Source organism: Bacillus rossius, chromosome 1 (genome assembly GCF_032445375.1).
Source record: "Bacillus rossius redtenbacheri isolate Brsri chromosome 1, Brsri_v3, whole genome shotgun sequence".
In the NCBI taxonomy this organism is placed as follows: domain Eukaryota; kingdom Metazoa; phylum Arthropoda; class Insecta; order Phasmatodea; family Bacillidae; genus Bacillus; species Bacillus rossius.
In genome coordinates this window covers 266979643-267003287 of record NC_086330.1, presented here as the reverse complement: position 1 = coordinate 267003287, position 23645 = coordinate 266979643, and the positions used below count along the sequence as shown (strand labels likewise).

At 34.9% G+C, this 23645-nt stretch overlaps 1 protein-coding gene across 2 annotated transcripts in view; it reads right to left on the bottom strand.

The window, feature by feature from the left end:
- LOC134527576 (regulator of G-protein signaling 20) overlaps positions 1-23645 on the bottom strand; it is a 418792-nt gene that overhangs the window by 245069 nt on the left and 150078 nt on the right. The window contains exon 2 of one of the 2 annotated variants that reach the window (XM_063360377.1): positions 18868-18986. The exons of the other annotated variant lie outside the window; for it this stretch is intronic. Within the exon in view, the coding sequence (XP_063216447.1) occupies positions 18868-18986 (119 nt within the window). The remainder of the gene's footprint in view (positions 1-18867; positions 18987-23645) is intronic. 2 annotated transcript variants of the gene reach the window in all.

Here is a 23645-nt window from a genome sequence, read left to right as displayed (position 1 = left end):
TTTAAATATACATACATGTAAGTAAACGAATTGTTTACATACTTCCACATTAATAAACGTCGCCGCTTTGAAAAACATTTTTGTAGGTTATATCTGACTAAAAACTCTATCAGTTACAAGACTCCTAAAACAATTTTCAATTGATAATTTACCAAGATTGATAAATCAAATGAAAGCATAAATATTTTAATAATTTTCTTAAGTAAGTTTAAACACGAATCAACGCGATATACTGAAGTGTATTATCTGCAGCAGAGACTACCGCATTGATGTGTGTGTTGGCCAGGGACAGCAGGAGCTCTTGTTTCGAAGGGATTATAATATCCTTAAAGTCTTTTGCAAAACCAAGCTTCATGTACAGAGGAAGAAATACCTAGAACTTTCCTTCGATCAATATTCAGGAAACACAGTTAGAAACTTTGGTATTTTGGCAGAAATCCGTGTTTTTTGTAACTGGGTTAAATATTTACAGATTTTGGCTAATATTAAAATTGGTAAATGAAAAAATGATAACAGCCCGTTTAGCTGGCTAATAACACTTGTAGAGGGCAAACATGACACTGGCCCGCCCTGCTCCAGGGCTGCGCAAGGACGGGTGAAGCTGCTCCGCTGTGTACGAGGATGCCGACACGCCTGAGAAGTGGCGAAGTACGCGCTCCAAGTTGGCGTAACTGAAGAATCAATACGCGACCGTTAGCGGCAGTGGCTTGTGGGGGGGGGGGGGGGGGGGTTGAAGAGTGGAGAGGGGTAGAAGGGCGGTAATGCACTGCTTGCTAACGGTCATCAGCGCCAAAGGGTAGCCGGGTAGCTGTGCCACAGATGGAGAGTGTCCTGCAAAGTTCGTGTTATTTTCTGGTGCCGGGCTAGACTGGCCGAACAAGTAAATTATTTATTTATTTATTTACCCACTTAAAGTTCAGACAAGGGCTGGATTTTAACAAATATGTGACTGTCATAAACCTGTATTTCACGTTATTTATCTCAATAATTGATCTAATAATTAATGTTGACAAATAAAAACAAAATATTTGAAATAAATATAGTTACATTACAATGGTTAACCTAGATATAATTTAAATTACAATTTGGAACAATTATATCAGTGGAAGTTTTGTGTTGCCACGATGAGTTGTCAGTTGCATTAGTTTATTGAATAGGTATTTAGGCTTCTTGAAAATTTTAATTTTTGCTACCAGCCTAGTAAGTTAGAGCAGTAGCCTTTATTTTCTTTTTTTCGATATTTAGTCATTTAGATGTGCTGTTTTCTGCATATTGTGGACATGCATTCTGAAGTTATTGAATTCTCTGCTGAAGATATTTTTCTAAATACCAATTTCACCACAGTGTAAAAGATTTTAAACACTCGTTAAGGACACTTAATAATTGTTTAATCACGTGTCACATTTCACTGAAAGTTTACCGAGATTTGAGATGGATAACAGTCGTTCAACATATTAACTCATTTTTACCACACAGCAAAACGGCCGCACAATGGTGTCAGCTAATAATTTGACGATGAAAACAAGACACACAAATAACTCAATTTTTTAGGCTAGAAAAATTAGTTAAATATGATTGTGATGATAGTGATTTAAATGCTTGTTTTTAACTAAATAAAGAATGGCCTAAAATAAAAGTAAGTACTGCTTGTGTTTCCATGAAACAATATTTTCAAGTATACTTTTTTGTGCGTTTTATCAAATAAGTTAATATTATAATTTATTTTTAATGACTTTGATTTATATATATATATATATATATATATATATATATATATATATATAACAATTTACAACTGTTAGCATAGGTAAATTAATTTTGTCATTGGTTTGAAACAAACCAGAACCATTAAGGCCCGTCTACAGTTGCAATGTCCTAAATTGTGTTCGACGGACACTGATCGCTGATTGGTCCACGTGACCAGCTAGCGTTATGCGTGGTGTGGGCGATGGTCCAAATCTTGCTGGTCCGAATACATTTATCAATTTGAACTTTTCCTCCCAATCTGTGTCTTTTGGTAATATAGCATAAGAACACTCATTATATTCACTGTTTCCTGTTCCCGTTTTAAAATGGTAACAAGTAAAAAAACAAAATAGGACGAACAGGACGCCAAGAAGACCAGGACGGAATATGTATAAGTGGTGTCCGTTTGCAACCGGGGCTTTTCAAGGGCCGAACATATGAGTTAATTTTCGACAGAGTGATTAGAATTCATTTATTAGCATTTATTTTGCCTTACTATATAACTAAATATTTTTGAAGTCCCACAACTAAAACAAAAATCTGCTGCATACTCATTTACAATGCATGAATACAATAAACAAAAACAATCGAAAAACACTTATTTGGACGCTCTAGTTTACTGCACTCTGGTGACTAATTTATAAATCAGTAGATTGGACATGGGGCATCGCAATTGTAGACAAGACAGTTTTCCGTATGGCAATGTGACGTCATTCACATTAGGATAAGGACACGGACCACCTACAGGTTCGTACTATTGTATACGGGCCATTGTAGATCAACGAATTTTACTTCTTGCAATCACTTTTAATTTTGACTTAAATCTTGCTATATGATAATTATGTAACAAGTAAACTAATAATGGGGCTAGTCAATTATTACAGAGAAGACTCTTTCTATTTATTCCACAAAGATTATTACCAAATGCTTCGAATTTTTCATGAGTTGTACATCTCGTTTATCCTTAACATATTACTTACTACGTTTAAGGTGCAACATTTTTGAAAACATGATTTTTACAATTTAACTTATATTACTGTATCAATTGCATATAATTTTACACGCATATTTTAACACATCGCAAAGTCACTTAATTCATTTTCTTAATTTTACCACATATATGTTTATGATTTCGTCTAACATAAATAACATAATTAACCTAAAAATATTATATGCTTTAAAAAATAGTTTGTAAAATATACATTTGCCAAATAATTAAAATAAAGCTAATTTAAATTGTAATAACAAAATAGAAAGGATTTAACTTTTTTTTTAATTTGGAAAATTAGTTTATAATACACCAACATAGGTACCAAAATGAATTTTCTAAAGCTCCGCATTTCACTTGTTTCTAAAAAAAAATGTGTTTGTCAAACTCATGTTTTTATGAACATAAATAATCGAAAATAATATAAGGAAAGTTTGAGAAATTAAAATACATACTTTTTTTAACTATATGTTTTTTTAAAACTTAATTTTATATGACTCCAAAACGAACAAAAAAATGGACTGCCTTGAGGTTGTGTTTCTAACGAACTTCACTTAAAGTTAAACAATGTGTGTAACTGCTCGAGGTCAGTGAAACACCAGAAATGCGTGGTGAAGTGAAAGATCTTAACCGCTGTTTAAAAATGAGTGGTAACTTTAAAACAACCTTTAGTTAAACATAGTTTAACGACAGTGTGGTGAAATTGGCCCTAAACCTATACACATTCCTGCGCATTAGTTCACAGGTAACAGGACCAGCATGTCACACATGTTTATGTCAGATGTTTTCTTGGGTGTTTGTGACTGGATTCTAGCCTTTGAAGGCGTGTGAAATAACTAGAGCCACGATTAAATCACAGATTCACATCACTCCACGCTAGATTTAACCAGCCTAAAAAATACAGCGCGTGTAGCTCAGTACACGTGATAGAAGTGAAACGTTTTGGGCAATTCAAACCTTGACTCGTAAGTATATCGTAAGAGTTAAAACAGGGGATCCACACATAACTTAGTAACACACAACTTAAAACAGTTTTAACTTAGAATTCTCGAAAAAAAAAATCCACTTAACTTAGAACTGTCATAAATTAGAACAATCATGACTTAGAAACTTGCAACTTAGAAAAACATAACGCCAACACACATGAAACTTAGAAACGTCATAAATTAGTATGAAATAACTTAGAACATTCGCAACTTAGAAATACACAACTTAGAACTTCAATAACTTATAAACACGTATCCTAGAAACACCCAACGCCGAACCGCACAACTTAACAACTTCATAACTTATAACTATCACAATTTAGAAATAAACAACTTATAACTGTTATAACTTTGAAAATTTCAACTTTTGTGTTTCTAAGTTGTGTGTTCATGAGTTATGACAGCACCCCGTAAAATAGAAGAGAGAGAGAAAGAGAGAAAGATGACAATTTTCTAGAAATAACACATAACGGTTTTTTTGGCTTTCATTTCTTTTTCAAGTAATTTTAGAATCCTTACATTTTTTGTATTTATTGTATATTTGATTTTAATAAAAATACATTAATAAATATGAATTACAAAATTATTAATTAATTTAAAAAAAACTGCTCAGGATGCCAACAATGATTGATTAATCAATAACGATTAATTAACAATAAATATTTTTCACTGTCTCAATACTTACACTTATTACTTAAACTTTGCGTGTTACTGTTTTTATACTAATTTTGCTATTTGTTACACTTCAAATCTCTGAAATAAATATGAAATTCATAAAAGATAGCGCTATCTATGCGGTAAATGCATGGGCAGTCTCAACAGCGCTCTCTACGCTGCTGGTTGAACAAGGAGGGACGTGAGCACGCTGGTAGCAAATATAAAATTCAAGGCATTCACAGCTGACTGTATAGGATACTTACTTATATGTATTTTCTGAAACAAGCACATGCGCACACTCTCTATGTTTTATTATTTCATTCGTATATCTCAGAGGAGAACGGTAACAAGCCCAGAAACATATATAGCATAGTGCTCGCTTTATATCTCTTTGGCTAAGTACCTATTCTCGTTCTTTTCGCGTCATACAAGTTTCACAACAATGTTTTACGAAATCGATGCATTAAAATTTGGCTTTGAAATTTTCTCTCATCGCGCCAAAAGGACTTTCACTTTTTAAAAAAATCAAGCATTTTTAGAACAATTATCAGACGATAACGAGTCTTTTGACGGGTTACATAAGATTGCATAAGCACTTCTTCCTATTTATAACTGACCCAGATCGTCAATGAAGTGACAAGAGCATTGCAGTCCAATCATCGATGTGAAGAAGATATATGTATAAATGTCCTTCAAGTCTACTTTTATACGCAATGAATCCGCGAACTAATCGCGTTTTAAATAGTTCTTGAAAATGGTAAAGTTTATTATATATGTTATTTTGGAAATATACTATTGCTGGTTACACTATATGTCATTAGAAACCTCAATAACGTACAAAAGAAATGAATTACAAAAAAATATGAACTTGTGAACACACAGAAAACAAGCTAAAACCAGTGGATTTCAAAAATTAATAACATAAATAGCACACATAAATTTCGTGGATTAAATTAGTCAAAAAATATAACAGCACAGACGGACACGGTATGCTAACAACGACAAGACAGTAGCAACCAAGGCAGTAAATAAAGACAAAAATGCGACTTTGGAAACACAACGACAACACGGAGACGCAGAGGCGATGTGACAAAATATAGGCCTATATTCTGGACACAAAAACGATGACAGCATAGACGAACACAGTCTATACGTGACTGAGGACGGGAACAGATCTCAGTTCTCGAAACCTCGCCATTAGGGTCCCCAACGTCGATGGTACAACTTCCATCGAGTTAGTCGATAAAGATTGGCAGCGACGATGACAGCGACGCAGATCCCGTCGGCATTGTTTGACAATTATGCAGACCTTCTGCTGTTCTTCAGAAAGTAATGGTTTCGCTGCAACAGCGATGCATCGACGCACTTAAAAGAATACACCGGGAATTGGTACTACAGCAGTAACATCAGCATCTGCCTGAAATTTTCGTCTTCATCGACTAGACACTTTTGCGGCCACTGTGATTGGAGTTTATAATTAGTCAATTGAAACCAATGAAAAACTAAAAGTTTATTAGATTGCTAACTTTTGCCAGTTTTCCTGTAGTTGAGTATAAATTAGGTAATAAATAAATAATTGAAAAAAAATATTTTTTTATTTTTTAATTTCTCGAACCTGTCCCTTTTGTGGTACTTTTAATTAAATTAACTTTTTTTGCATTGACCAATGTTCTAATCAAGCACTGTTTTCCATTGGGTTAATCATTATTTTAACAAATGATTTTTTTATGATTTACAGAAGTTTTTTTTTCCAAATTTCTAGGTTAATTATTATGAATTTCCAAGAAGGTGGTCCAGACGGCCGACAAGATGGCGGACGCATCAATATTAATATCTCTATCAGATAAAAATTAAACTAATATGGCGATAGCGCACTCTAGCAAAAGAAAATGAGATAATGATCTCCAACAGACGAAAAGAAGATGACGGACCTAAAATGTCTGCCATGATGGCATACTGGCTGATGTAATATATGCCGTGGAATTAGGGGTGGGAATTCAGTCTGCCAGTGGCTTCCATGGAGGAAAATTCCGTCGCCTTTTTTTTCTTCTTCGTCGAATGACCTCACCGGTCAACCAACCGAGCTACTGTGTTTTTTTTTATAAAATTATGTATATTATTTAATGTTTAATGAATTTTAAAAAATTTCCCGATTTTATAGCTCAAATTTATGGATTTTCATGATGGTGGCCGTAACGAAAAGTTCAACGTTCAATAACCCAATATGGCGGGTTTGACTTAAGCAAAACTTAATTAAATTTTTTATTTTAAATAAAAAAATTATAATTTTTTATCATTAAATTTTATTTTTTATTTTCACCGGGAATCGAACCGAGGACCGAGATGGCTTAAGTAACTAAACATTTGAAGTAATTTTTTTATATTTTTAAGAAATTTTTTCGGAATTTCTTGGTCAATGTTTGAAGAATTTCAAGATTACGGTCAAGGCCAAGGTCAATCTTTCCTCCAGACTCTTATTGGCGGTTTGTCAATGAGGAATTGAAGCCTCTATGAGTAATTTTTTGTTCTTACAAAGGCAAAAGTACTTTGAGGCATTTCAATTTTTTTTTCAGAATTTTTTTTATGAATGGTAGGAAATTTTCCATAAAAACGGGAATTTTTCACTCGAAAACTTTCAAGACTTTTGATAAATTTTGAGAAAATGTGACACCAAGATGACCGTGTTGACATCAGGGTGGTCAGCACCTCAGCACCTCAGCTAAAACCTGGGCCAGATAATACTAAAGTATACTATTATTTAACGTTAGGATATTACTTTATGGTGAAATACAGACATTCTCTGACTCAAAATATACTTCCTCATTGACTGAGTAGTGCGGAAAGAGTTTCTTTCACCGCTACGAGCCAATAAGAAAAGACACGTTGAAAATATGGACAGTCTGTTGAAGCGAGGCAAAGTCACATTTTACACGATAGATCATATTATCAAAATATGTTCGTAAGAATAATTTTTAAAGAACATAAACGACTATTCAGCCCATGTCTGACGACTATAAACCGGAAACATTCGTGGATTCCTTTCGTGCTAGACTGAAATGCATATATTTTTTAAGTAAAACTTCGCTGAGGGGCTACAATTTCCGAGCTTTACAAAATTCCGATTGCATGAGGGGAATAGTTAGGTACGTGGTGGGGGAACCGGTGGAGGAGGAGAGTGCTTCAGCAGTGACGCCTCACCAACGCACTCACTAGCGGTAGAATAGGAAGATGACAAGGGAAAGATAGGTACGTAGCGTAGCAGGCTATAGCTATGCTAGTTGTAACGGTCGGAATGGCTGACGGCGGGGGAGAGGTAGAAATGACGCAGAAGTAATGCTACGGAATTCTCGTAACGCTGCTTGTGTTTGTCTACTCCTCAGTTTTTCGTAACGGCTAACGATTGACGATACCATATTTCTTTTATTTAATTTAAAGTAGTTACAATGATTTTATTCGTATGGAAAAGACTTAAGGTTTTTGAAATTAACTTTATAAGTACATTAGGTTTATATGAATAGTGGGTTTAAAAATGTAAAAAAAGACGTATAGATTTAAGATGATAGCTTTATACGAGTGTAAGTGTAATTTATTTTTGGTGCGTGATCACTGTGATTTGAAATGTCGATAGAACTTACAGACATGTTAGATAAACTTTAAAGTGTAATTTAGGTATGAATGGATAGTTGTTTTCTTTAATTCAGCTGATTATCGTGATTTAACATCGTGCCTATAAATAATAAAATTACAGAAGCAGATAAGAGGTAGTATCGAAGGCAACGTGAGAATAAAACCTCAAAAGAAGGCGCCAAAAAGTGCCAGTAAATGAATGCAAGAGTACAAGACGCAGAAATATGAATTTTTAAATTTGAGATCATACCCGCATTATTGCGTGGACTCCGCGCAAACGTTTTTTTCCTTTAGAGCTGAATATGCTATCGGCTAATAATTTACCAGGAGGACTTTCGGCCAATGAGAAACCCTCAACATAAGAAATATCAAATCATAGGCCACTAGTCAGAACTCCCAACAAGTGAGCAGCCAATCAGTTATGGATATCGATCCGAGTGGTCTGAGGACTGTGAAGTCTATCCTAAAGGTCGTTGAATAGCGAATTTTTCCCGTCTCTACTGACGACCACGTCCGATGCCGTGAGGCCACCCGCGGAACGCAGCCCGCGCATGTGCTCCGCGAGCGTCCCTTCGAGGAATCGATACAATATCGATATCACACTGGCGACTCCACAGCTCGCGACGCGACGCCCGTGACTGCACCAGAGGAAACCTTGCCTTGGCACGGCGTGTTCCATCACCACGTTGCGCTCCAGACAACCGTGGCAAGGTGTCCAGTGGAGTAGAGCCACGATTATTCCCCCGAATCATTTCACAAAGGCTAGACTCAACTTGCCTACACATTATCAAGCCTTATAAGAGTGGTTGCACATGATTGGATAACAACTTATACTCCTTTTTTATAATCCAGGTTGTCTATTAAAGGATGTCTTAGTTTCAATAGTAAATTTTAACAGTTTAATTTAGACTATTTAAAACAAATCATATATAAAAATGTAAATAAACTAACCTTGTTTATCTCACAAATATTCAATATGTGCACCTTTTGTTATACGACACACATCCAACCTAAATTCCAATTCTCTCCACACTTTGGTTAACACGTCTGGAGTAATGGAAGCAATAGCTTCTTCAGTTCTGTGTCTCAACTCTGGAAAATCATTTAGTAGCGGTGGAAAGTACACACGATCTTTTATAAAGCTCCAAAATAAAAAATCGCATTGCGTTATGTTAGGTGTCCGCGGAGGCCAGCAAAAAAGGGCTCAGTCATCTCAACCATTACGACCAATCCAACGGTCATGGACTTAGGCGTTCAAACACTCTCAAATAAAATAAGGTTCAATGGGGAGGGGCTCCGTCCTGTTGCCAAATCAAGTTTACAGGTTCACGCTGTACTGATTAGAGAAAGATTCGTTCTTTCGCGATGCAAGCGAGAAAATAAAAAAGCAGTATTCGCGCATACACTTATCAAAAAATATTTAGTTACTCTTTAATCGTAACCTTAAAACAACACCCTTCAACGCTTACAGTTGATACTATAAAATGTTATAACTGGAATATTCTTTTATGGACAAACTGTATGAATAACAAGAGATCTGGAAACTTAGCGGATTCGTTTGGACGCAAGTTAGATGGCGAACATCTATACCTCAGCATTGTTTTGATGATCGGCTTAGAATTTTTTCGCCACTCCCTTCTACATATGTGGACCAGTCAACTACCAGCTGCCAGTAGCGTGGCCGAAACACATCAACCCACTCAGAAGAAGGTGAGGTTATACAAAATAAATCAGCCAATAGGGAAGCATATGCGAGTGAATTTCCGTGCTTGCAATAAAGACTGTCTGAGGGTCGTCATGGGTGTGTCGAGAGCACTGCAGTCCAATCATAACAGTGAAGCAGTTCAAGTCTACTTTGCTGCCCGACGAATGCGTGAAATAATCGTGATTCTATTATTCCATAAACTGTGCCATTGCTAGATACCTGCAAAGTTTGCGTTTTAATTTGCGTAGAGGATGGAAAATATACCGTAATACACATTGAATTCGTTCTAATATTATGACTGGGGGCAGGCATTTATTCGCCAAAATATCTTAATACCTATGAGACTGCAATACGATATACCCGCACCAGCGGTTTTTTTTTCTTTGTGTTTGGCGGCCGTCTGCGAGAGAAGTCGTTGCCTTATTTGATAGAGCCACTCAGAACGCGTTTGCTTCCGCACTGTGTTTGGTGTTCTAACAGTAGACATGTTTTCTCGGGGTATCTCCCACTGGGCTCATACTCTATACCTCGAGCTAAACCCCCCATTTTGCACCTTGTCTTGAGTGGGCGTTCGTGGTTGTTTACGCAAAGGTTTGCATAATCAACTGCGTTCTGTTTTGCTGATTTGGTGTGAATGGGAGCATTGAATTGGAATTGGAATTGAAATTTTCTTGGAGAGAGGTTAAAGGGTATCGGGCACTGCCCCACCTCAAAGTTGGTCCGTGGGTGGCAACGACTGTTGGCTATCAGTCAGCCGGGTTTTTTTCTGTGTGCTGCTATAAGACCAACAGCGGCTAAGAGGGCAGCTGGCTTGGGGTGATAGCCTCCTGCTTTAACGCATGCCAGACAGTCAATAGTACTGATTAGACAGTGTGAGCCCGCTGGTTCTACGATGGATCGAAAGCATTGGCATGAAGATTTGCAAGAGGCAGTTAAACATCCAATAGAAGGAGACTGGTCCGAAAGGAAAACCCTTTTGACGGATTACACTAAGGACAGAGGATTGGACTTGAAGAGAGTGACCATACTGGTTGACAAATTGCTGGATAAGAAAGTAAACTGGGCTAAGGAACCAGTACCAAATTTAACTGAAAGAAAATGGCTGCTATCTGTTGGTCCCATAATATGTGAACAAGACCCTACTATAGTTAAAATGATGATAAGGGAAATCTTCAGGAAAGACAAAACTACGGCTGAGAAGGAAGAATCGACTGAAGAGTTTGTGATAAACCCTAAATGGGATGAACAGGAGGTGCTTTCATGTGCTGAAAAATTAATAATTGAGCTAACCACCTACACGACCACAGAGATATCTAAGGTTAACAAAGCATCTACAAACTATATTCTGCCCAGAGTAACACAGCTAAAAGGCCTATTAGATAAGGTTCTGATAGACAATTCCCGGCTTAACGGAGTGATAAAGGGGATAGAATTAAGTAAAGGCCCTGTGATAAGGAAGACGTATGCGGAAGTAACAAGTGCAGCTGAAATTGGAGGGACTACTCGTCAACAGATCATACCTAAACAGAAGAAGGAGTTGCTGATTGTCCTGCCAAGTGACGAAACTCAAACAAGTGACACCACCAAAAGAGAGATCTTAAAGAACATTGATCCAATAAAGAATGGGCTGAAATTCAAAGGAATAAGGAAAATTTCGAAAGGAGGAATTATAATCGAAGCACAAGACTCCAGCACGATTGAAAAACTGCAAAAAGATGAGAAAATATCTAAACTAGGACTACGTACTGAGCGCCCTACAAAGCAGGGCCCGAAAGTTATTATGTACGACGTGCCTAGGGAGTTCGATAACCCTGATATAGCTGGCACAATATTTGCTCAGAATCTGAGCGCAGATGAAGTCTCACTGGAGGAGTTCAGAGCTGGTTTCATGGTGCGAACAAGACGCGGCAGAAAGGATAATAAAGAAACAGTGCACCTTGTCATTGAATGCACACCTAAAATAAGGAATATCTTGCTAAGCAGAACACATATGTATATTGGTTTTTCTGCATGTAAAATTAGGGATTTTGTGTCAATAACTAGATGTTTCAACTGTCAGAATTACGGACACCCCGCACATAAATGTAAAAGCAAAACTATCTGCTCTATATGTGGACTTGATGGGCATAAGTATACAGAATGTAGTAAGAAAAATGAAGGAAATAAGTGTGCAAATTGCAGACGAGAGAATAAACCACACGAGCATAGGGTAGATAGCACTGATTGCCCTGCCTATAAGAGAGCTTACGAAAGAGAAATAGAAAGAACTAATTATGGTGAAATATGAAAATAACATAAAAATAGGGCAACTAAACGCACAACGTTCAGCTGTTGTCAGTGCTGAATTAAATAAGATTGCAGAAAAAATGAAGCTTGATGTGATCTTATTACAAGAACCCTATGTATTACGTGGGCAAGTTGCAGGAATCCATGGTTTAATATATGCAATAGGAGATAATCCGAAATCGGCAATTTGGATTAGAAATGAAACTCTAACTACGATGTTACTCTCCGGCATTTCTAATGAACATCATGTTTGCATGATCATGCAGATGAGGATGATGAAAATATACGTTATCTCATCCTATTTTCAATTCTCAGATCCTATTGAAGTACATATTGATAAGCTTAATTCAATATTGGATACAATTGGACATGAAAATATAATAATTGGTGCAGACACAAATGCAAAATCTTCTTTTTGGAATTCACCAGTGAATGACGAAAAAGGTGAGATCATGAACGATTTTATCATGGAAAGAGATCTATATGTTATTAATGATGATCCATTAACAGGAACATATCTATCACCAGCAACTAATACTGAGACTTTCATTGATGTGACATTGACTGATAACAACATGAAAGAAAGAGTCAATGAATGGAAGATTCATCTGGACAGTTCAAGTGACCACAGATTGATGACTTATGAAATCCAATTGCAAAGAACTGAGATGCCTCCCATAATAATAAGTCCACGGTACATACATAAGAACGCGGATTGGAAGAAGTTTGATGAATTAATAACAAGCAAAATAAATGAATTATCACATGAAGAAGATGTATATAACTCCGCAGAAGCACTCGCCATGAGATTAACAATTATATTACAGAATATCTGTGAGAAATGCTTTAGGAAACAAACGAAAATTATTCCTGGAAATCCCTGGTGGGATGTTGAATTAGAAGAAACTAGAAGAGATCTGGAAAGACTAAGAAGAATCATGAAGAGAGCGGCAAATGGATTTTATAAACTTTTAATTTTACAACAGTACAGAATAAGGAGAAAGAAATATAAGAAAGATATTTTATTAAAGAAGAAGGTATACTGGGAAAAACTTGTCCTTAACAAGGGGAATATGGACCCTTGGGGATATGTGTACAAGGTGATGGCTGGCAAAGTACGAAGTTCTTTTGAAATCCCTGGGATGATGATGGCAAATAGACAAATTACTGACATTACAGAAAATTTGGAAACTATTCTACATGATTTACTACCTAATGACAACCCAGATGAAGATACGAATATTCAAAAGATGAAGAGAGAAGCGATGAAAGAACTGCCTGATACAGAAGACACAGTTTCTTTCACCATCCAAGAGCTTGACAAGATCATTAAAGAGTTAAAACCACGAAAAGCACCAGGTAAAGATAATATAACAACTGAGTTAATTTGGCGAGCTTACCCTCGAATCAAGGAAGTACTGTTACATCTGTATAATTTATGCTTATCTTCAGGAACATTTCCAAAAATATGGAAGGAAGGAGTTCTCAAAATCATATACAAGGGAAATGCTAAGGACCCGAAATTAACTAAGTCATACCGGCCTTTAACTATGCTGCCTAACATGGGAAAAATTTATGAGCGGCTCATTAATGCAAGACTAACAGCTTATTTGGAAGTAATACAGGGAATAGATAAACAGCAGTATGGCTTCAGAAGAGGGTATAGTACAGAAAAAGCGCTATACGATGTAAATCAATATATTAAAAACCTACAAGAAAAATATGTGCTTGGAGTGACGATAGATATAGCAGGAGCATTCGACCACGCTTGGTGGCCTCAAGTATTATGGCGCTAAAAGAATCTTAACACACCTAAGAACCTGTATGCCGCCATAAGGGGCTTTCTGCAAGATAGAAAGTGTGAATGTCGATTGGGCCACATAGTTGTGGAAAAGAAGCTCTCCATGGGCTGTCCTCAGGGTTCAGTCCTTGGTCCGCTACTATGGAATATAATATTTGATGAGCTTCTGAAAATTGAGTTACCAGTAAATAACATTATATATGGCTATGCAGATGATGGCTTGCTCATTATACCCGCTACTTCACGCTACGAATTAGAGCAGACAGCAGAAATTATTCTACGCTCTATCAACACCTGGGCAAGCAGTGTCCGACTTCTTATATCATCTGAAAAAACTGAAGGCGTATTACTAAAGGGAAAATTACATAAAGACAGACCACCTTTAATAAGATTTCAAGAACGAATAGTGAAGATAAAACAAAAAGTTAAGTATCTAGGGGTACAAATCACAACGGGAACAGGATACCAAGAACACATACAAGAAGCATCACAAAAGGCCCTACTGTTAATGCAAAAAATAAGGAGTCATAAACCTACAAATGTAGGATTGAGCACTAATACTATGACAACACTGTACAATGGAGTATACCTGGGCATACTTACCTATGCTTGCTCAGTCTGGTATGAACTACTACGCAATTCACATGTAAGAAGAAGGTTAAACTCATCCCAACGAACAGCTCTAATTGCTGTAACAAAAAGCTACAGAACTACGTCTTTAGAAGCACTGCAGGTTATCGCTGGAGCCTTACCTATAGACCTACTAATACAAGAAAGAGCAAAAGTTGTGATATTAAAGATGAACAAGGAATACACTGCTTCAAAATATCGCAGAATTCACATAGAAAATATTGAAATCTGGCAAGAAAGGTGGCGAAACTCTGACAAGGGAAGGCATACACACAATATATTCCCTTCAATAGAAGAACGGATGAAATTTTCATGGATAAGTACTGACCACTACACTTCACAATTCCTAACAGGTCACGGGAATTTTAAACACAAATTAAACTCTTTTAACTTAGTGGAAAGCCCTATGTGCCCTGTGTGCATGGAAGAAGACACAGTAGAGCATGTTCTAAATGATTGCGTTAAAATAGAAGACATACGAAACAAGTACACAAGGAAGATGGCTATGGAGGATGTTGATATTAAGGATATTAATCAAATTGTGAGAGATAAGAAGACTTATGACATATGGAGAAATTACACCTTTGAAGTATCCAAGAGACTGGAGCGTTTCGATAGTTGGATGCACGAACAATCTCTGATGGAAGATCTGCTTTCCGATACGGAATAACTTACTACAGAAAAATAAAATAACTCTTTGAATCTCCTACACAAGTTTCTTTGGCTGTTCTTCTTGTGTATAGTGTAATCGAACAGCCGGAATATTATATCAAATTAGATAAATGAACTGAAAAGAATTAATTAAGAATAAGAGAATTAAAAATATACACCAGATCTCTCTTTGAAAATAAGAATAAGAATTATGACAGAATAACGCCCTGGAAACCTGTATAAGCAAGCTAAAAGGATATGAATTATTATATAATATAAACTGTATTATATTATATAATATATATATATATGTGTTAAAAATATAATCATGTGTGCAATAAATATAAATAAACTACTCTTGCAAACCTTATAAAAAGGATTATATCCAGAGTAGTCTTTAAGTAAACATACATAATCTATAATATGATTATTTTCTATAAAGCTACAAGTAGACATGTACTTGGAAGAAACTCGCCCAATCACGAAACACAGACGATGCTACAGTGTTTTAAATATCAGCTAGTTTCGGAATCTTTTCGCGAAATATGCATGCCCCTAATAATAACAATCCGAAACGACAAGAAAACAATACTAACGTCACAAAATTCAAATGATCCAATAACATATGATAAGATTATTTTACCAAATTAATTATGTACATTAATTTTGTTCATCCTGTTACCAGAAAACTACGCGAAATTTGCATGTCTGTTTACACGGAGTATTTTATTTTGATTTAATCTTTGTTTCAATGCTATTGGTCATATAGTTTTGAGCAGAATTTTATTTTTATCACGTGAGGTTTTTTTCCGTTGGCATGGTATCCCTGAATGTGATACACGAAACATCACTTTGCGGATAGTTTCTAGGGTTTTGCTGCCGTTTTGTGTGGACTTTGGAGAATATGTAAGTGCGTTTTGACTATGGCAGTGTTTCGAAGTAATGCGAATATGTGATACTGAGAAAATTCGCCGTTTCAATTACCTCTAGGATATACTCCACAGTTTTCAGTAAACTCGGAAAAATTTCCATTACTGATAAGCTGCTTATTTATTAGGAGATCCAGCGTAGTAGCCTGTGATTTTATATTTCTTGTGTTGAAGCTTTCTCATTTGCCGAACGTTCTTCTGGTAACTTGTTAGCCAATAGCAGATGCAGCTCTGATGCAAAAATATTTGCATTTTGGCCTAGCGCGAAATGAATCCGCGAATGATCCCGGTCTCTGTATATTGGTTGGTTTTGTCAGTGAAAGGTTATAAAATACGTGTAAGAATCGGGGGAAAGTCAGAGATTTCTGTTTGTTAGTTTTGCTGGCCACTGGAGACCTTGGAGCTTTCCTGAGCTTCGGCTCGACCAGCGGTTGCACGACGTGCGCCAGAGCGGTGATCACTTGAAGTGGCCGCCTGTCTGGATGCTCGAGCTCCAAGAGCGCGGAGGCGATAAGGGCGACAACGGCTCGCACATCACACGCCTCACAGCCTCTACGCGCCAGGCACAACGTATTACATGTATGCAAAAATAACCTTAGCCATGTGCTATATATATTTATAATAACTTTCTTACAGCATTACAAGCTATTGCTTGACAACTGTTTCCCAAAGGAATCTTTTTTAAAAGTACAGGAAATATTTTTTGTCTGCAAATGAAGCTCTCTTCTGGCTTTTACGTCCATGTTTACATTGTGTTACTTGTTTTAAAGAAACACATATCTTTTTATTTTTTTCATCTGTCGAGGTTTCCGTGAAGATTCATTTATATGGAACTACGAAGAACCCTTCTTTTATTTGAGACGCTTTCTTCAGTGAAAAGTCCTTAAATTTACTTTAATTTCTTATAAAAGTGAACCCATCCTCAAAGCAATGCTTATATGTGTATGTTTACCATAATAATCAGTGACTAACAAATACGCGGATTTTCCGGGTTCATTCATTGATGCAGGCGTACTCGGTCGTCTATTGGCCGAGTCGAGCTTTACTACCGGCCTTGAGTCTGGTTGGCCATTCTCCAACGTGGAAGATCTCGTATTGGCCGGGCCCGACACCGAGCCAGTTTGGACCCTGAGCCATGATTGGCCAGATTGAATCCCGCCATGTTGCTGGCCTGTAGCGCAGTTTTGGTGGAGTGCGCTGCTCTAGTTCGCAATAAACAGGACAGTTTTACTTATGAATGGTCAAGTATCGCCTGGTTGTAGGAACTAAAATTCTGGAACCACAACTTTCCCAGTCAGTTCTTGTAGAACCAACAACAAGCTGTATCTGTTCCACTTTAAACTAGTATAAAAAAACAATAATCGCTAGTGTGTCATGTTTATATTTTTGTAATGTTAGAAATAATTAATCTTAATTGATTTTAAATTGACAACAAACTCTAAAGCATCTTAGAGGTCTTGAACCTGGGACCTTGGTGTAGTGATAGGTTTGAGAAATTTTTATTTTGAATTGTGGATTAAAATATTTCAGTGCAACTATTATAATAGAATGTTAAAAATGAGCTGAATATTTTGTATGCTTACATACTTTTAAAAACTTCTAGAATAATTTTTAACTGTAGCCACTATTAGAGAATACCTTAAGTTAAGATCAATTCATGATTTGATTGTCAGTTTACTGTTTTAAGAGTTCAATTTCAGGTAAAAATTTGAATGTTAACGGTCATGGTTGATACTCTTCGCGTTATTAGTTGCATGTCGCAGAAGTATAGTGCCTGTATTAAAGTGAAACCATTTGCAGTAAAGTCATCAAGCCTCTGGACATGAAATTCTAGAAACTATGTCAAAAACGAACTGTTTCTTGGTCTCGGAGTATAGTTAAAACGAAAATTTATAAAACGTTTACAATCAATGGTACACTAACGATAATATTCAGGTATTGTAAATCAATACGTTCTTTTTGCTAAGTAATCAACTACAAGTACCAAGGAAAAAAGAAAAATCTAACTCTGATCACCAAAAATCATATTGATTTTATTTAATTCTGTATTAATAAAAAAACTCACATCAGACAAAATAAATTTTATAGTATTTTTTCTCTCTGATTTTTAAGACTTTTAACGTACTTCAGTTGTTATTTTAAACAATAAACTAGAGAAAACTAATTAATTCCTTGCACACATCGTTTAAATTCCTTATTATTATAACCATACTTAAAATTATAAGAAGTTTATAATAACATTTCGTTTGAAATTCAGTTTAAATTGCATTTAATAAACGTTTATTTATAATGGGAAGTCTTTATAATTATTAACCAAATTGAAATAATCACATGTACATCATAACTCACCGTAACTTCATTTACAATAATTGTAGTTATATAAATATAGTTACAGCAAGACCGATGAACGGGTGTTAAAACGCAGCCACTGATCTATTTTTCATTCAAACAAAAGGAAAGAAACCATTTTTTTGCTAAGTATTTCAAGGGAAATGAAGTTATATAAAATATTTGTTAGCAAAAAAAATGATTTTGAGGTTCCAGCCATGTGCTGTGGAGCTAATGAGTTCATGTTTTAGGTGAAGGGGTTGAGGCGAAAGGGGGTTAAGTAACTTTCGGCTAATTCTAAAAAAAACACCCATGTTCGAGATGGGTTCTCAAACACATGCCGTCAGGTTTACATGCCAGCAAAGCCGTTCCCAAGGTCACAAGGCTGGCTCTTGTGTAGATTATCTTATCAAAACTTTTCACAGAATTTAACACAATAAGGATTGTAATCAATCTTATTTTATTTAAACCATTGCAAGTGACTTCCATTAACTATGACGAATAGATCGTATTTAATTAATTTTTACACTCACCGCAATGCAATTTGTTAACACAGGTTCCATAATCGGTACAGTACTGAAACATTTTAATCTTCTGAAATATGTAGCGTACGATGGCTCAGCAATTTGTAGCCAGCATCCAAGCTCCATACCTAGAAAAATCAAAGAAATAGTTTTAAAAATGTTATATAATATTTTTAACACAATTTTCACACATCTTATTGGTTTATCGGAAAAAAGGGGTCTTAAAAACACGAAAGGTCACTATAGCTCCTTTAATATAAACAATTTTTATCCACTTGTATTAAATTATTATTTTATAATACCAACTCTAGCTCAAGGGGTGATAAAAAATTTGGATTTAAGGAAAAAAATATATCTCCCTTAGTACTCACAGTATCCATTACAAAAAAAATTTAATCACGTAAATGTATCTAAAACTTGTGTCTGAAATAGTTTTTCATATAAACAATCCTTAATCCAAAGCGTAACAAAAAAAAGTTTTATAAAAATATCTAGCACTTTTAGTAGGCACAATGTCAATTCCGTGTTAAATTAAAATTATGAAAAAATTTTAATCGTAAGCAATATTTTGTACAACCAACTCTCACTGAAAGGGTGAGAAAAAAATAGTCACAAAACAAAATTATTTTCACTCCCTTAGTACACACAATATTATTCCATAATTGCTGTAAATTACCTAAATATTAACAAAATATTTTGTCAAATAAATTTTTACTGCTAAATTAAGGGAAGTAATTAGTTATGTTTTTTTCATGATAATTTTCACTAGCGACACAGCACAGAACTTAACGATATACCTTTGATGGGCCAACGGTATTGAGGCACACACTCATATCTCCTCCGTTCGCCAAATGAATGAGCTGTTTGCGAGCTAACAGCGCTTGTAGTCAGTCTTAATTAATTAACATTGCGTTAAATGGGCCGATTCTGGTATAAATTAAAGGTTGAATGCTTATTTTGATCAATTTATTCGTGTGTTTTACATTTTATTTCTTCAAGAAAAGTTAATAAATATTATTTAAAATGTGATTTTTGTAAACCAGTAAGTACTATTTTATGCAAGTAAGCAAAGGTTCGTTTTATTTTTAGACGTTATCTACATGCCAACTGACTGATATTTGTAATATTAATGTTTAAATTCAGTGGTGGTTTATGGTATGAAATTTATTTTAAGAACCATAAATAACTGAATTTCTCCTCATTCTACTTACTGCTTTGAATGAATGCTATGATTTTTTTGTATATAGTTGTTTTCAAGATGCATTTTTGTTCATAATTAAATCTTAGAATTGAAATCTCGTTGATGTATTAATACCCAAAATTAAAGATATGTTTACAGTTATTAAGACCATAAAACAATTTTTTTTACGTCCCGGCATTGTTTTTGCAAAATTTTCATTCAATTAATGCCTGTGGGAGTCACATATTTTAGCTTAACTGGCCAAATGCGTTAATAAAATTATTAGGCAAGGTTAATTGACATTTACAAAGCACCCAAATAAATAAATATATATATATATATATATATATATATATATATACAACACCTAGTTAAGACTTGGTGAGTTTTACTAGTTTGGACGGGTCTCGTCAAGGGTAAGTACATGCCAACTACATGACCGCACCGCACATTGCTGGCTCATAAAAAGTGTATTATTATAGCGAGTGGTTTCCAATAAACAGACAATTTGATGCGATCGTATGCTATACGGAACCATTTTATTTTAACTACTGCATCTGTTATATCATTCGTTCCGAAACACTCGGCAGTGTTTTTGCCCACTTAAAAGTTTTTATTGGCCAGTGATTAATTTAAAAAACTAAACTCAATGTTATTTATTTTATACGAATTTTGCTATTTGTGTTCGTTTGACATCAGGAGATTTTAACATTTTGAGAGTTTGACAGTCTAAATATGCGTTGATTATTTATACTTATACTGATATTAATACTGTTAGAATTTAAAAGCTCGTACATTGCATTAAATAATTGGAAAAAGAATTATAATACAATTATAATACAATTTTTAAAATGTTCTGTTTTGTTTGTTTCTTCGCATTTAGTTTAAAACTACTGAATGAGTTTGATGAGGCCATTTTTGGTAGTAAGACCTTCCGCTAACTTATTCAAACACGTTTTGCTTAAGTTATTCCTACTTTTTGACTAAAAAAACACTTTTTATTGTAAAACCAATAACATCCAAATTTTTATAATATTTTACTTAATATACTATTTAATCAACGATTTACTAAAATAGACATCAATAATGGTTACATTTTCTTTTATGTACTTCGTTTATTTGTAGGCCTACATAAATATTTCTTAAATCTAACATTAACTTGTCTTATAACACAAATATTATTCTCTATAACAATAGTAAATAACTTTATCATTTAGAAAGTCGTTGCACTATTTCATTGGTAACGCAAAATCGTTGCTAGAATTGTTGCAAAAATTGATGTAAGAATGTTGAGTGTTTTTTTTCTTTCAATTTTTTTGCACCAACATAATCTCTGCAGGTGCACATATTAAAAAAAAAGTTTTGTTAGATACAACAAACTATTTATTTTTTGTGATTCAGAAAGGGGTTCGATTTTGTAATAAACTTAATTGTTTTTGTAAATAATTAAAATAACTTTATTTCTAGCAAAATTATCGATGGATCAAAACATGTATAATGTAATAAATATTTAAATAAATCATCCAGCTCCAAAATAAAGATATTTTAAATAAAAAAATAAAACAAATAAATTATAAAAACATCTTAATCCAAACTTCTGTTTTCTTACGTTTGAAATAATACAAAAGGCGAATGAATATTAAGTGAGAATTTTGGCAGCAATCACTTTGAAAACTGTGCAGTTGTAGTTTTGCTGAGGGGCATGTATGTACTTAATTTGTTTAGCGTTTTTTTTTATTGAAAACTGGTTATAATTTGTTTTCATTATTTAATATTTATGTGATGATCCTGTGTTATCTTAAGGTCATCAACTTCATCATCAACATCATCAATTACTTCCAGCCTGTGGCCGGGTCATCAAAGTAAAATGCCTCCATCTTACTCTGTTCCTCCACCATTCATCATCCTTCCCTTTATTCCAGTCTTCTTCTCTCTCCTTTAACTCCTTTAATAATCTGCTCTTCCCACCTCCTCATTGGTTTTTATTGGGACCTTCTTCTTATGCACCTCTACTCCATCATTTTTCTAGGGCAACCTCTTTTCCCATTCTCTGGACATGGTCATACCATCTCATTCTCGCTATTTCAATGATCTCATTCTAGTCCTGTACTCCTGCTCTTGCTTGCACCATCTCATTTCTGATCCTGTCTCGCCTCGTAACTGACAACATACGCCTCATAAACTTCATTCCTGTTGCTCTGGTCTTCCCATAATCTCTCTTATCTACAGTCCAAGTCTCTGCTCCATAGGTTAGGTACAATACAACACTTGTTTCCATTTCTCAAACTCCTGTAGAATGCATCGCCTTGTTGTCCTCTCCTTACATTTCCTCCTTGTTTCTTCCTCCTCCCTCCAACTCACTTCCTAGACAAGTGAAAGTTTCTACCTGTTTCAACTCAACCAACATCTTCTCTTTATTCCGTTTTTGTTCCTCGTCATGACCATCACTCAACTCTTGTTAGTGCTGAATTCCCTACCACATTTACTCACTTCCTCACTCCATGTCATAGCTGCTCTTGTACCTCACCATCCTTTCATCCCCACACCATTAAATCATCATCAATCAATATCATCATCGGCCTGGTATAGGACACGACAAGCCTGGTAAGCCGGCGACCGAAATTAAAAATCATCTCGTTAAAGTGATGCCATCATAAGGCTATGTATGACCTCAATCGTGGTAGTAAATTACATTATCTTCGGGTATTTGTTTTTTAATTATTTCAAGAACAAGAATATCTTAAAGACTGTTCTAAAAATCTATATTTTTTAAGGAAATGAAATTTATTTATTTAATGTTCTAACGATTTAATGAAAGTGTAGTTGTGAAACAATTTTTTCTATCGTTTATTATATAACATCTTTGGTCGTTAAAGAGACTTTTGAAGCGTATAACCACCAATACTAATAGTTTCGTTGTTTGTTTAAATGTTTGATTCTGTTATTTATTATTTATAGTTGAAATAGTAAACATAAATGAACAACATACTAATGGCCAGGTAAATTATATTAATTTGTTGGTTTTACTTTTTATCACTTATTTCAATACTGTTTTACCATTTGTTTTATGGGATGATGCGTGATCCATTTTCCCTCTCCACTAAGTTTATTGATTTTTAAGCCCAAACAGGTTTATGTAAAAAAAATATTTCAAAGTGACAATAATTTAATTTGATTTTATATTCTATGTAATTGAAATTATTATTTACACAGATTTACACACCCACACACTTAAAGATTCTCTAGTATATTATTTAATTGTTACTAATTACTTTGTGTTTTAATTCCAAACCCATGAAGTAGTTAACTATAATTTACGTCAATCATCTCCTCGTAGAGATATCCCATTAGATTTCAGATACATTTATGTATTTTGCCAAATGTTATATTTTTCTATAGGATAGAGTTATAATGAAACACTGTGAGCTGTATGATATACGTAAATAAACTTATCTCCACATTTTACTTACTTTATTACTACTCTCAATAATATAGTACTCGATTTTAATAAAAGTTTTGAAAGCACAGTAACACGCATGGTCAGAAGCTGCTACACGGTTGATCGCGCTGTTTGATGAGTGGCCACACAAGGCGCATATCGCGAAGC